Genomic DNA, 13,405 nt, shown 5'->3' with positions numbered 1-13,405 from the left:
TATGGCCAATTAACCGAAATTAAGAAGTTGGACCTATTCTATATAACTATTTATCGAAATGCCATAATGGTGTTTGTAAAGTTAGGAAGTTGGGACATTTTTTATATTTGGCCAATAAATCCGACCTACCAAATTTCATAAGGATCGGCCGACTATATCCTATAGCCGCCATATACCTGATTGATCGGAAATGCCATAACTTTGGTGTTTGTTAAGTTAGGAAGTTGGGATTTTTTATGAGTATTAAGAATGCATCATATGAATAATTTTGGAGAATATAATTTACAGAGTATTCTGCAAGGGTATATCAACTTCGGCTCCGCCCAAAGTTAGCTTTCCTTTCTTGTTTGCCATGCATTTGGCCATGGGAAGCGTGGAATCCGCTTTAAGGGGAGACCAAGGACCGTCTGTGACCAACTGGAGGTTGATGGGGGAGTCAGCGCATCGAAATGGGTAATGAGGATCACTAAAGAAGCAGCCAGCTATTTGCCACAGAAAGTTAATTCAAGCGTTTCTTTTGTAGATCAAGTGAAACGGTTATTTTAAGAATTTGCTACAGAAAATAATAATAAAGAAAATAGTTTTATATTACCAACTTGGTTTTAAATTGTTCTCATTATTACATAAGCAATTTGTTTGGTTGCATGTTAATTTATGGGTATCATAATACACCGCATAATAATTTCATAAATATACTATGTATATATTTTCTTTACACTTAACAAACTTGCAATATACCACTCCTAAACTACTCAAAACATTAGCGATAAAGGTTTCTTAGCACTATTCACTACTTCTTCTCAAAACATTATTTTACAAAAATTTCCCAAGAAAAGCGTTTCCACTCATTTAATTACCGCCTGCTTTTGTTTTTACTTTTTCTTAGTTAAGATATCTTAGCAAAGTTTTGAAGAATCGCCCACTTCTTTGGTCGCACTCTATTTCCCTCTCATTTCCCTACTCCTCTCTACTTTAATCTTTTGCAAACTTTGCTTTCTTGGCATTTCTAGACTGGAGAACTGGTAGAGAAGAGTCTTAACCCACAACATGCTCATTATGTAAATGCTTGCTGCCTCATCCCAACTGCCACTCCCCTTTTTCTGCCGTTTCTTCTCCTTCAGTTTGCCTACTATTATTATCTGGAGTCGGCATTTATAACTTTGTTGTAGTTGTAAGTTTGTTTCGCTTGTTTGTTTGCACGATTTAATGCTTCATTTGCTTGAGTCTCAAAAGTGGGTGAAGCTAAAAAGGTTGGAGATTTGTGGGGTAGGAGTTTCCCAGCCATGTACCAAACAAGGTAGAGGAGGCTCGGTCACAGCTTCATCTGTGGCTCTTAGCTGGTTAACTACTTAATTATCTTTTCGGTCAAATGAAGCCGCCAAATGGTTAAGACACCTCTGTTCCCCTCCAACCCTCCTCTGGCTTATTAATAAACATGTTAAATGTAATTGTTATTCGGAGCTACCATTTTGGGGGCGTGGTTAATTGTTGGGCTTTAAGTTATGTAACTGCTTAACCATTTATTGCTTAATCTTTGCTCCAAAAAAATCAGAGCGTGAGAATGTGAATAAAGACACAATTAAACTATTTAAATATTAAGAAGATAAGATATAACAATTAATACATCTCATAATTGTATCATGGTAATTAATTCTTAAATATGTTATTGCAGCGAAATCTAAAGAAAAATAGACCGTGAGAAAGTGTAGCCACATTTTTAAAATGCTTTTGACCAAAGGGATATCCTTGAAAGGCATTTCTTGATCTTTACACGGAGGTGTTGGGGTAAAGTTGGTCCAGAGAAACCACAAAAATAAATTAACAACAAAATGCCACCACTACCTATCTCTGTTCAGCCCTCTTAAGGCCTCTCTTTCTTTCTTTGGCTGCACTCCCGAAAAAGGTATTTCAACGTTGGCCATATATGAAAGTCATTGCTTCAACTGTTCGGATGGAATGAAGGCACGAAATGGACTCGGAATGCACCGAGAACTTGTTTAAGGAGTTGAGACAAAGACAGAGATGGATAGAGAGTGAAGAAAGAGACGGCAACTGAGGTGAGACCACACAGGCAAAATGTTATCTCGCTCCATAAAGTGGCCACGTTTGACCTGCTCGAGATGACTGGGAATGTTGGATAGTCTGGCCGAGAGTCTGGGATTCTCTTCTCTACCTATTTTTGGTATCCTCCTCCGACACTTGCCGGCAATTAAGTCGTTGGATCGGCCGGTTTCGTTTTCATTTTATCCCTTACTCGAATCCAACTTGAATCATCCGCGATCCGCAGGATTCATTCTTAGAAAATTTGCTGACGATTCGGCTTTTGTTGTCACAGCAACAGAAGCAGCGGCTGCCTGGGAGATCCCATTTGTGTCAGCATCGTCAGCTAATTACGCGAAATTGCCAAGATCTCCGATCTCTTCAGTGCGAGAAATCTCGGCAAGTGTTGACTTTGTAGGCAAAATGTCTGGGATGCCAGTACCGATAAATGGATCAGATAGCACAGATGGTTTTTGAGATCGCCAAGCGATGGTCTCGATGGGTTTAAGCAGCCCCAAGGAACTCAGTAATTGTTATGGCACATTATAGGCGAGATCGCGTGAAAGAGTTTTGCTATCGATTATGATTGCTACTTTCAAGTGGAGCCAACGGGGAAAGCTTGGTTATCCCATGTGCTTGGTGATTTGGTTTAGATTGTTTGTTAATAAATGTTGTTATTTTTGTCGTATAAAATCATTTATCTGATAGAAACTTAAGTTTAAATTATTATTCACCATTACAGCTTCGCATTATTAGTTATCAAATTCTTGAAATAGAATTAAAACTCGCATAAACCTTATATAAAACCTATTATTAATCTCTTTTATGACCCCATAAACAAACTCTAGACAGCGGCTCCTACCCGTTTATATCCCCTGTCCCATCTAATCTGCATTCCAATCGAAACCCAAACCCAAACCTACATACAATGGTCAACAATTGCAGAAGTATATATCACATGATCACACGCCGACGACGCCGATGAAGATGATGATGATATAGTGCCATATAAACCACTCGCTTCGTTTCTTCTTTTTACACGGCCAAGGAATGCGACAATGCAAAAAAAAGGGCCAACAGGGGAAAAGGGATGGGGAGTAGAAGGAGAGAGCGAGATAGGGCCATTTAGTTTTGGTGGCTGGAAAATGATTAATAGTCATGCGGTGGTTGCCTTGGAGCGGGTGGGATGAGGTGCGGGCAAGGGCAGTCGGCGGATGCAGTGCCGCCAGTGGAGACGCCAACAAAGTGGAGCAACAGTGCACGGAAATAAAAATACTGATTAGTTTTGAATTTTTTTCCAAATCTACGGTTAAAAGCTTAAAGAAAACTTAAACTTACTAGAAAATTTTTTTTTTTTTTTTTTCTTTTTTTTTTCTTTTTTTATTGTGTAGTGGATTTTTTTTTTTTTTTTTTTTTTTTTTTTTTTTTTTTTTTTTTTTTTTTTTTTTTTTTTTTTTTTTTTTTTTTTTTTTTTTTTTTTTTTTTTTTTTTTTTTTTTTTTTTTTTGGGGGAGGGGGGGGGGGGGGGGGGGGTTTTTTTTTTTTTTTCCTTTTTTAAAATCCTTTCCCTAAGAAATTATACACTCTCCGTTCATTTTTATAACCATATATATAAAAATGATATGTTAAACGATATCCTAAACATTTTAAATCCAAATTGCACCCATTTTTGTTTGGTGTGGAGAAACAGCAAGCACAGCAGCTGAACAATTTCTTTCGGCAAAAGGCATACAAGAATGGTTTGAGTAAGAGAGAGATGCAGAATGGGAGGAAGCAAGGTGATCATTTTCTGAGTGAGAACTTGTTGCTGCAGCAAAAGATATTTAAATATAATACTTCATCGCAAGGGTGTTATTAATTTTGAAATTATCTAGATATATTTATTATTGTATTACATATTTCGAAAATAATGTTTGATTAGATATTACATTATACTTTAATAACATTCGTATCTTTCCTTTTAAGAAATACCATCAAACTTGTATTTAACTTTTTATAAGCCAAAATTTGTTTAATTTAAATATTTGGGTTTTTAATTAAATCATTCCAAACAACCAATACCTTCATTCAAAGTTAAAGAGTATTCCAAACCTCGATCAACGAAGTCAATCTTTCTTTCTGATTGAGTCTCTCTTGGCCGCTTCTCTGATATTATTTTTAACGATTTAATGTTTTGTGAACTGTTTAAATTGTGCAAACAATTTCAGCTAAGTGCCTGCCTACCAATGATGATGACGGTGAGCCGAGGACTATGGTCAGGGGGTTAAAGTGGGATCGCACAGCTTTTGATGTTGCACAGGAAGTGCAACTTTAATGAAGCGTTTAAGTGGCAGCTGTTGTTGTAGTTGCTGTTGTTTGTTAGTGCGGCACGGAAGGTGTCATGCAGTTGTTGTTGCCGAATGTTTGTTGCTTTTCATGGTTCAATGAAAGGAATGCGCCTAAAGTGTGAAGATGAGTATGCTGGGAAATTGGCCAAAAATTTAAACGTGACTAATCGAAATTTCACTTTGAATATATGCAGGAAATTTCCGGTTGGCAAATATGGCTATGGCTTTTAAGTTCGAATATTTTAGATATGCCACAAATTTTCCGGGCAGATCCCAAATTCCAGATTTTCAAAGTTCATTGAATGTTAAACATGTTTATATGTTCAGAACTACTTTAAATTAAATCATTGTTAAAAACGGGTTAGAAAATATTTTTTGGTACTATCCTAAAAAAAGATTATGCAAAACTTACGTTATTTTTCTATCAAGAATGTCTACCACAAAATAGTTCCCGTAACTTCCCTATGACAACAAGATGGCCCCAAAACGTCTACGTTTCATCGAACTCTTTCCATCAATTCATTCTTGCGACAAAGTTTTTTTTGGTTTCACTTATCGGAATTGGAAGTTGCGTTTTATCAGCTGCACAGCCTCACCATTTGGCTATATAGCCACGGAACCTCAGCCTGAAAACCCTATAAACACCTATCGCAAATGTAGGTCCCAGTTAAGCAATTCGAGAAGGCTTGGGAACAGGGCGGAAACTTTATCTAAATGCTGGCGCTTATCAGGCGGACAAGGTGCTAGCGGCGGAGGTCAGGTGAAAGGAAAGGGAATGGAATTGGGAATGAGACGAAACGAACGAGAAGAGAGCCCAACATAACAATTTATGACTCACACGGCGAGAGAAGCTGTGCACTCAAAAAAAACGAAATGAATGAAATATTTAAAAATAATTGAAGAAATAGTTATAATCGAATTTTTGTAAGATAAATTAATAATTTTAGAAAATATAAAGCTGCAAACGTAAAAGATATTTTTTATATTTTTTATAAGACAATAAACAAAGTTTTAAACAACTTCAAACACTGCATTTGTTTTTCTGAGTGCAATTAAAACTTGGAGTCGAAGGGCGACCTACGGAGAGGATCGGGAAGTAAAAGGTTCGTATAAAACGCCGACAGAGAATAAAAATCCTGAACTGCATAATTTAAACGATTTCAATGACACCTTGATTAATATCAAAGACAACACAAAAGGGAACTCGAGAACTGACCACTCTACCTGTTCCCCACCCCGCCCCCTCAGCGCCCCCTCCCCTACCTGCATTTCCATGAAATTATGAACGAAACGCAACGCGCAGTGCATTTGACCAAAAGATAAAGAATAAGGAAAACATACATATAGGAGGGGAAAAACCAATCAGGCAACGTTGAAAACCAAAAATAAACAAAGGCAGGGCTCAGGTAAAGGGCCAAGGAAGGGCCGAGGGGCAAAGGGCAGGGGCTGCAACAGTTTACCTGGCAACAAATCAAACAAAGAGCGAGGCAACGAGAGAAGAGGAATGCAGAACGCTGCGCAACTTATTGCAATTAAGCGTGATTAATTCAGGATTTATACAAATTAACTAAAACCCACAGGCGATCGAGGTCGCGACTAGGTCCTCCCATTCCCGTAACCCCTCAACGATCTACCCATTGAACAACGTGTAAAAGCGGTGTGACAACATTTTTGCTCTTGCACTGGCCAAAGAGCCTTTCGGAGGGTTCCACAGTCGCAATTCCCTAAATATAAAAAACATGCCAGCCTATGGTTCCTAACTCGAAAATAACGAACATTTATGAACATATGTTAAAGATCTTCATAAACGATTTAGTTAATAACTAATTCGAGAATTAATATTCACACATTTAATGTTTTTTAATGAATTTAATGAATAGTATTTAATAAAAACATTAAGGCTTAAAAAAATAAATAGCTAGTTATATAAAACCAATTCTTAGCATACTTGTTATTTTTTTTACATTTATTTAATCTTAAGACAAAAATGGTTTAGTAATAAAGGGAAAGGTAATAATCTATGCAACCTAAGACAACAATTATGCTAGTAATTGATGAAACAATTAATTTTGTAGTAAAATAAACTAGTATAAGCTAGTATTGAACTAAATAAATCAACATTCAAGTTCATGCTAACGTAGTTCTACTGTGTGGCTGGTCTCTTCTTGTTTTATTTTCTTTTTTTGTTCATCAAAAAGGAATTTCTTGAGATTTTTCGTTGCGGCTACTTCTGCCTTTTGGACTGGTCTTGGAAACTGGAACCCCTTTCCCCTATAGGGAAAGAGGGTTTCGGATTGGGAAGAGGAAAGATAGAGGGTTACGATGAGCAGGCGACGCATGCGCCAAGATCTCTGGGATGGACACGCTCTCCGCGTTGGACTCTCTCTTATTTAAAACCTACCTTGTGCTGCTGCTTACTCGCATTTCGAGATGATTTGCGTGGAATTTTAGTTCCTTTAGAGGGGCGAAGGAGAAGGAAAGTTCGGGAGGAGAGCTCAAGACGGGTTAAAGGAGCAGAATGAATCACGGAATCGCCCAATTCGAAGGCGGGTTTTCTTTGTTCTTTTGTGATTCAGACTTGTTTCTTATCTCTTAGATTTACCAATGTTATGAAATGTCTGGAGTCTGCCAGGAAAAATGCAATACATATACATAAATATGAATGCAAATAAGTTAATCGTTTTAGCGTTTATAAATTAATTCGATATTATCTTGTATTTTGAATGTTAATATATAGCAAAAATATATACAAAATATTTTTTTTACTTAATCTTTCATGATTTATTGTACTGGCGACTGTATATTAATATTATTTTAAGTTAACTAGAGTTATAAATATTTAATTAAAATGGTTTTCCTCTTCTATTTAAATGTATTTCTTTTCATTTTAAGTGACACCACATCAAATATTTTTGCACTTTGATCAATGCAAAGACCCCCTTTTCTTATCACATCAAATTAAAATGTGTACTATTTTATTGACAACCGCAAGAGTCGGCAATAGGAGATAATTAGTAAACCATAAATTGAAACCAACGCTATATGAACTAATTGTGACTGCAGAAAAAATTAAGTAAGTGAATAATACTGCAATTTTATTATAGTTAATTTTTTAATGATAATTTTTAAATAAATTTCACGGTTGTTTTGATTTTCTTTTACTTTAAAAGTTTTTTTTTACAATTTTCAACTAATTTTCCTACAACGTTTAGTTTTTATAGATTTAAACTTAACATAACTTAACACTGCCACCTAAATTAGCTATACAACTTTTCCAAAATGTAATCTATTGAATTAACTGCATTTTTTTCGTTATGATTAGAAATTTTATGTTCTTCTATCAATCTCAGCTGTTATAACTGAATAAATACCATAAGTAAAAAGCATTTTCAATTAATATTTATATACCATAATACACAGTTGATTTGATTATTTTATAATATTTCCTGTATATATAGTATTTCCCACACTTACCGTTACTAGGTTTTTGGGGAATGTCGATGGCATCGATTCCTCTCGCCTGGAAAATGTGCGTCACAGCGCTGCAATTCGGACTGAATTGATCGATGATCGAGGAGCCTCCTGTCACGCCCCCTGCGGGATTGGGGGCGGCAAGAGCAGCCACTTGGGGGGCGGCGCCATTGTCCGCTCGAACGGTGGGTGGAAAGAGGGTGGTGAGCAGTAGGAGAAGAAGAGGACTGCTGAATATCACAAGGCGGGCGGTTGCTGTTGCTTTTCTTCTGCAATGCAGATATTCTTCTTGTTGTTGCTCTTGCATTTTGAAACTTTAAATAACTCTCTTTTCAGAAAGAGAGAGCAAAGGAGAGCTAATTTCGCCGGCTTTTGTTGTTGTTTGGCTTTGATTTGGATTCGATTCGCTTTGATTGTGTTTGTTTATTTTGCGGTAAATATTTTTGGCAAACGCAGACACCCACACAAGCAACACGCACACTAATACACCGTTTTGTTTACCGGCATTATTATTATTATTTTTGTCGTTTGCTTAGAAGCAATTAAAGTGCAACATGGTATTAAATCGGGATTATTAACTATTAACAAATAGCGGCACGGCACACGCACTGGCAGCACACACACACACTCTCACGAGCACACACGCACCGCGACGAAAGGCGAGTTGAAAGTAAAGCGCGAAATGCGAGGGAAAGCAGCACAGCGCGTGCTCGCGAGTCGGCTGTAAAATTTCGACTGAGCAGTCTCTTTGAATTTCGACTGCTGGCCGGCGATGATATGATATTCTACCTCTATCCATCGATAGTTTTGCTGAGACTATCGATGTCTGTCGCGTTAGAGCATTTTCCTGCACGGTAAACTCTCAATAGTAAACACTCCAGCATGTAAACGCAATTTGAAAATGAAAAAGTTTTCAATATAATAAAAAAATATTTATCAAAATAGTAAAAAAAAGCCCTTCAGTATACATTCAGCGAACAAATATTTACGGTAAACATTCATTGTTTTTATTGTCTATTATATAGCCGTGACGATACGATTTCTTAGTTTAAGCCTAGTATTTATGTTAGAAAACAAATTCGTTAGAAATTCGTAAAGTTCACCAGAAGTAAGTGTTTATACTGCCAATCCGCTGGACTTGTTGGCAAACAGTAAAAGAAAGAAACTTTCTAACTGCAGGCCCTCAAAGCATTTCTCAGGTACATTGACATGAAAATTTTCCCGTGTACAAAATGCTTTAAGCATGCTACTCGAATCGACGGAATCCCTTCGTCAGCTTTAAGAAAAAGCGTGTGATTTTTCGGTAATACGGTTTTTAAATTCGCGATGGTAAGGATAAAATTACTTCTTTAACCGATAACTTCTTACTTTTCAGGCTGTGATACCGGTTTACGCCGTTAATTACTCGAGTTCGACTTCTCTGCCCCGATTGCAAAAAAAAATCATTCAAATTCATACTTGACAGACTTTTATTTTTTTTAATAATCTCTTAAATCCAAATACCCAGTAAAACTGTTACAAGTCAAATTCAATAAAGAGCTGTAGAAATCTTGAAAACTTTAGTTTCAAGAAGGCAAGACCAATACTGGAAAAAAATTTCAAAAATAGTGTAGGCACCTTATTATACCGCAGAGATGGGCTATCGTCTTTCAATCGGACCATGCCCACTATCGATTCCATAGGCCAGCATTGCCACCACTAGCTGGCCGCTGTACCCATCTCTAAACCAGCTGTTTTGGCGGCAACGAGTTTTGGCCCCAATGAAATAATGTTTATTTAAATAGAACGCAGTTAGGACATCGGCGCAAGAATGACTCAAGAAAGCGCAGTGCACGAGGCGCTAAAAAGGCACTTCGGCCATTCAAAATTCAAATCAGAGCTACAGGAAAAGGCAGTGAAGTGCGCTATCAAAAGTAAATATGGGCCAAATTCTTACCCAATCTCGTTGACTAATCCTCTCGTAATTCTCTTACAGAAAAACAGGATGTCTATGTGTCGATGCCCACGGGCTCGGGTAAATCCCTGTGCTTCCAGTTGCCAGGCTTGATGTCCGAGAATCAAATAACAATTGTTTTTTCACCGCTTTTGGCTTTGATTAAGGATCAAATAGATCATTTGACCAAACTAAAGGTCCAGGCGGATTCTTTGAACTCCAAGATGAGCACCAAGGAAAGGGATCGTGTTATAATGGATTTGCGGGCCGTCAAAACGAACCTAAGGTTTCTCTATATCACCCCAGAACAGGCTGCTACCAAGTTTTTCCAGGAGCTGCTGCAATCCCTTTATAAACACAAAAAATTGGCTTATTTTGCGGTAGACGAGGCCCATTGTGTCAGCCAATGGGGACATGACTTTAGGCCTGATTACCTGAAACTGGGGGAGCTGCGCTCCAAATACCCAGACATCACCTGGTTGGCATTGACGGCCACTGCTTCCAGAGAAGTCAAGGAGGACATATACAAGCAGTTACGCCTCCACCAGCCTGTGGCTCAGTTCACCACTCCCAGCTTCAGGAAAAACCTCTTCTACGACATTGTCTTTAAGAACTCCATTGAAGATGACTTCCGGCACTTGGCAGACTTTGCCCGACATTGTTTGGGCGATCCCAAGGAGTTCAAGGAGCAACCTAAACCCCAAAGGGGTTGTGGAATTGTATATTGTCGAACTCGGGAGCAGGTGGAACGTATGGCCATAGGAGTTACCAAGCAGGGAATCGGAGCCGTGGCTTACCATGCCGGATTGAAGACAGCGGAACGCACCGAGGTCCAAGAAGCCTGGATGCGGGGTGATCAACCCATTATATGCGCCACCAATAGCTTCGGCATGGGTGTGGATAAACCGAGTGTGCGCTTCGTTATCCACTGGGATGTGCCGCAAAACGTGGCTGCATATTATCAGGAATCTGGTCGTGCCGGTCGCGATGGCTTGCAGTCATATTGTAGATTATATTACGGACGAGAAGATGTCCGAAGTATTCGGTTTTTGCTACAGAACGATGCCCATCGAGCGAGGGGTCGTGGCGATAAGGAATTACTGACGGAGAGGGCTATAAAACAGTTCGAAAAGATAACTGAATTCTGCGAGCGAACAAGTTGCAGGCACAAACTTTTTTCTGATTTTTTTGGAGATCCTGCTCCGGATTGTAATGGTCAATGTGATGTCTGCAAGCGTCCTAAGAAAGCGGAGAAAGCACTTGAGATGTTCCATAGATTGTGTATGGATGATACGTTCAAGTCGCACATTTCGCTGCAGGATTGTTCAGATTTATATGAGGGTAAACTTTAGAAATCCTATTTTTTAATCCATTTTCTCTCCTAAAGTCAACGTGTATTTCCTTACCTACTTTTAGGTGGCCGCCCCGGAATTAAGCGGGCTGCACAGGAGTACGCAGAAGGTGAATCCGGTTCAGACGACGATTCCGGCCAGAGCCACTCCTCGATGACCAAAAAAGCCAAAAGGGAATCGGAAGACTTTATAAAGCAGCAGTTCAAGCTACGAAAACAAATCAGCGCAGCTCGGCAGCTGGAACAGGAAACTGCCACCCAAATCTCTCGCATTCGACAAGCAGAGGCTACTGAAAAGAAAATCGCCGGACTTCAGTCAACACATAGGGAGAAATATCTCACAGCCATCATTGATGCACTGAAAGCCAATGTGGAAAAGTGCAAAGATGACGAAGATCAGCAACCAAGAAGTGCACTAAAATACAATGACTATGAAGCCATTGCAGTGGATATGGAGTACGAGGTTTTCAGACAGCATAAAGTGGCCAATATGTACCGACATGCCTTAGTTAAACAGGTTTATATATAAAATCACCTAAAAACATTGAACAAATTTATTATAATTGTATATCTTTATAGATTTCCACCATTAAACAACTCTCCGGGAAGACGCAATTGATGCCTCTTTTGCTGGATTATGTTCCCAAACCGGAAACGAGTAATAAAGGTGTCTGGACTGGTGGAAGTGTGGCCTATTTTGAGCGAAAACTAAAAGAACTGGAAGAACAGAGACCCCAAAGTCTCAAGGAGGTGCCAAAAGCCTTAAAAGAACGAAAGGGATTCAAACAGGAGAATAGCAAACAAACATCGATTTCCTCCTTTTTTAAAAAAGAGATTAAAGAGGAACCATCCGATTCGTCCAATGAAGAAGGTCCTATTATTAAAAAAGAGCAAGAAGAAATTCAGAATGATATAAGAGAAAATGATACTGAAGAAAGTTCTTCCAGTCATGTTAAAGACGAACCCATGGACCAAGAAAGTACTGATCCTGAAATTGAGCTCGATCTTCAGCCAGATAGCATAATTGGCGAAAGAAAATTCAAATTGATGTCAAACGGCGATGGCAGTTACGACACCCATCGTAGGAAAAGAGTTTCTCACCAAAACCAACCCAAAGAGATGGAGTCAAAAAAGACAAAGTCCAGCATGGCGCACCTTTTTGGTTCCTTTAAAAGCGAGTCTGAAGATGAGTCTGATCCACCATCACTTGGTTTCAAAACTGCTCGGCAAATGCTCGATGAAAGGAAAGAAAAATTAGGCAGCACAACTGAGGTAATTGGCCTAAAGGAAGATGAGGAGAAGGATAAGTCAGAAAATATTGGCTTTATGTCAGCCAGAGAAATGTTAGAGAGAAATAAACTTAAGGAAGAGGAGAAAAAGGAAAAGTTAAGTTACAAACCTGAAACACTAGGTTTCATTTCAGCCAGAGAAATGTTGGAAAAAAACAAACTCAAAGAAAAGAGTTTGGACAAAAGAGATGTTAAGGAAAATAAGTTAGACAGTAAGGAACTAAAGGACGAAGATATAATGGAATCTGCGAGAAAGGAAGACCGTGACAGAAAATCTCAAAAAGAAATGCCAAGAGAGGCCAAATCTGACAAGGACAAACTAAAGGATTCGAAAAAAGAATTGGAGAGGCATCTTAAAGATATATCATCCCGAAGAAAAGACCTAAAAGAAGCTGATTTGAAAAGAGAAAAAGAGCCATCGTCTAAGGACTCCTCATCTCAGAAGAATGAATTGAAAGAATCTGACTCAAAGAGAAGTTCGCAAAAGGACGCCAAGCCAGAAAAGAACCAGCAAAAAAACGATGTAAGCAAAAATGTAGTGCAGTGGCTAAATCCCTACTACAAACGAAAAATAGCCACCAAGGAACTTTTTAAAGCTCTGGCCAAATTGCTTACTCAACGTATTTGTGATGGAAGTTTGGGTATAATATAAACCCTTTCTATCAAATATCTTAAAAGTTAATCACAAAATGCTTTATTTCCAGGTGACGGCGATGCTGGAAAGTGCTACATCAAGGAAACTTTCCATGGTCTGCAGATGATCAACAACGATCAGGACATTGAGAAATATTTCATCAAGTCCAAGTGACTTCAACGAGTTCTATCCACCAGCAGCATAATTTCATCACAACGAATTGTTTCGCCTTGTTAACAGATAATTAATTTTTTTTTCGTTAATTTTTCGATTTGTATATAATAAGCACCTAAATTATCGATAACACATACAAAATATATATTTTTCATTTCATCTGTTTCAGTAGTAATCAGAAAGTTAA

At 38.3% G+C, this 13,405-nt stretch overlaps 2 protein-coding genes across 2 annotated transcripts in view; one reads left to right on the top strand and one right to left on the bottom strand.

Annotated features, from left to right (window-relative positions):
- Positions 1 to 8,583, bottom strand: part of LOC108052531 (glypican-6) — a 55,099-nt gene extending 46,516 nt beyond the window's left edge. The window contains exon 1 of the mRNA XM_044461539.1: positions 7,841 to 8,583. Coding sequence (XP_044317474.1) covers positions 7,841 to 8,144 — 304 coding nt within the window. The 5' untranslated portion in view covers positions 8,145 to 8,583. The remainder of the gene's footprint in view (positions 1 to 7,840) is intronic.
- A 746-nt stretch (positions 8,584 to 9,329) lies between these two features.
- LOC108038843 (ATP-dependent DNA helicase Q5) lies at positions 9,330 to 13,400 on the top strand. The gene is made up of 5 exons (XM_017115704.2): positions 9,330 to 9,750; positions 9,813 to 11,111; positions 11,187 to 11,638; positions 11,701 to 13,051; positions 13,115 to 13,400. The coding sequence occupies exons 1-5, from the start codon at positions 9,648 to 9,650 to the stop codon at positions 13,216 to 13,218; spliced, it is 3,309 nt and encodes a 1,102-aa protein (XP_016971193.2). The 5' UTR covers positions 9,330 to 9,647; the 3' UTR covers positions 13,219 to 13,400.
- The last annotated feature ends 5 nt before the right edge of the window (positions 13,401 to 13,405 follow it).

Source organism: Drosophila rhopaloa, unplaced genomic scaffold (genome assembly GCF_018152115.1).
Source record: "Drosophila rhopaloa isolate 14029-0021.01 unplaced genomic scaffold, ASM1815211v1 contig_47, whole genome shotgun sequence".
Classification (NCBI taxonomy): domain Eukaryota; kingdom Metazoa; phylum Arthropoda; class Insecta; order Diptera; family Drosophilidae; genus Drosophila; species Drosophila rhopaloa.
Note: the sequence above shows the minus strand (reverse complement) of the source record. Positions and strands in the feature narration are given on the sequence as shown.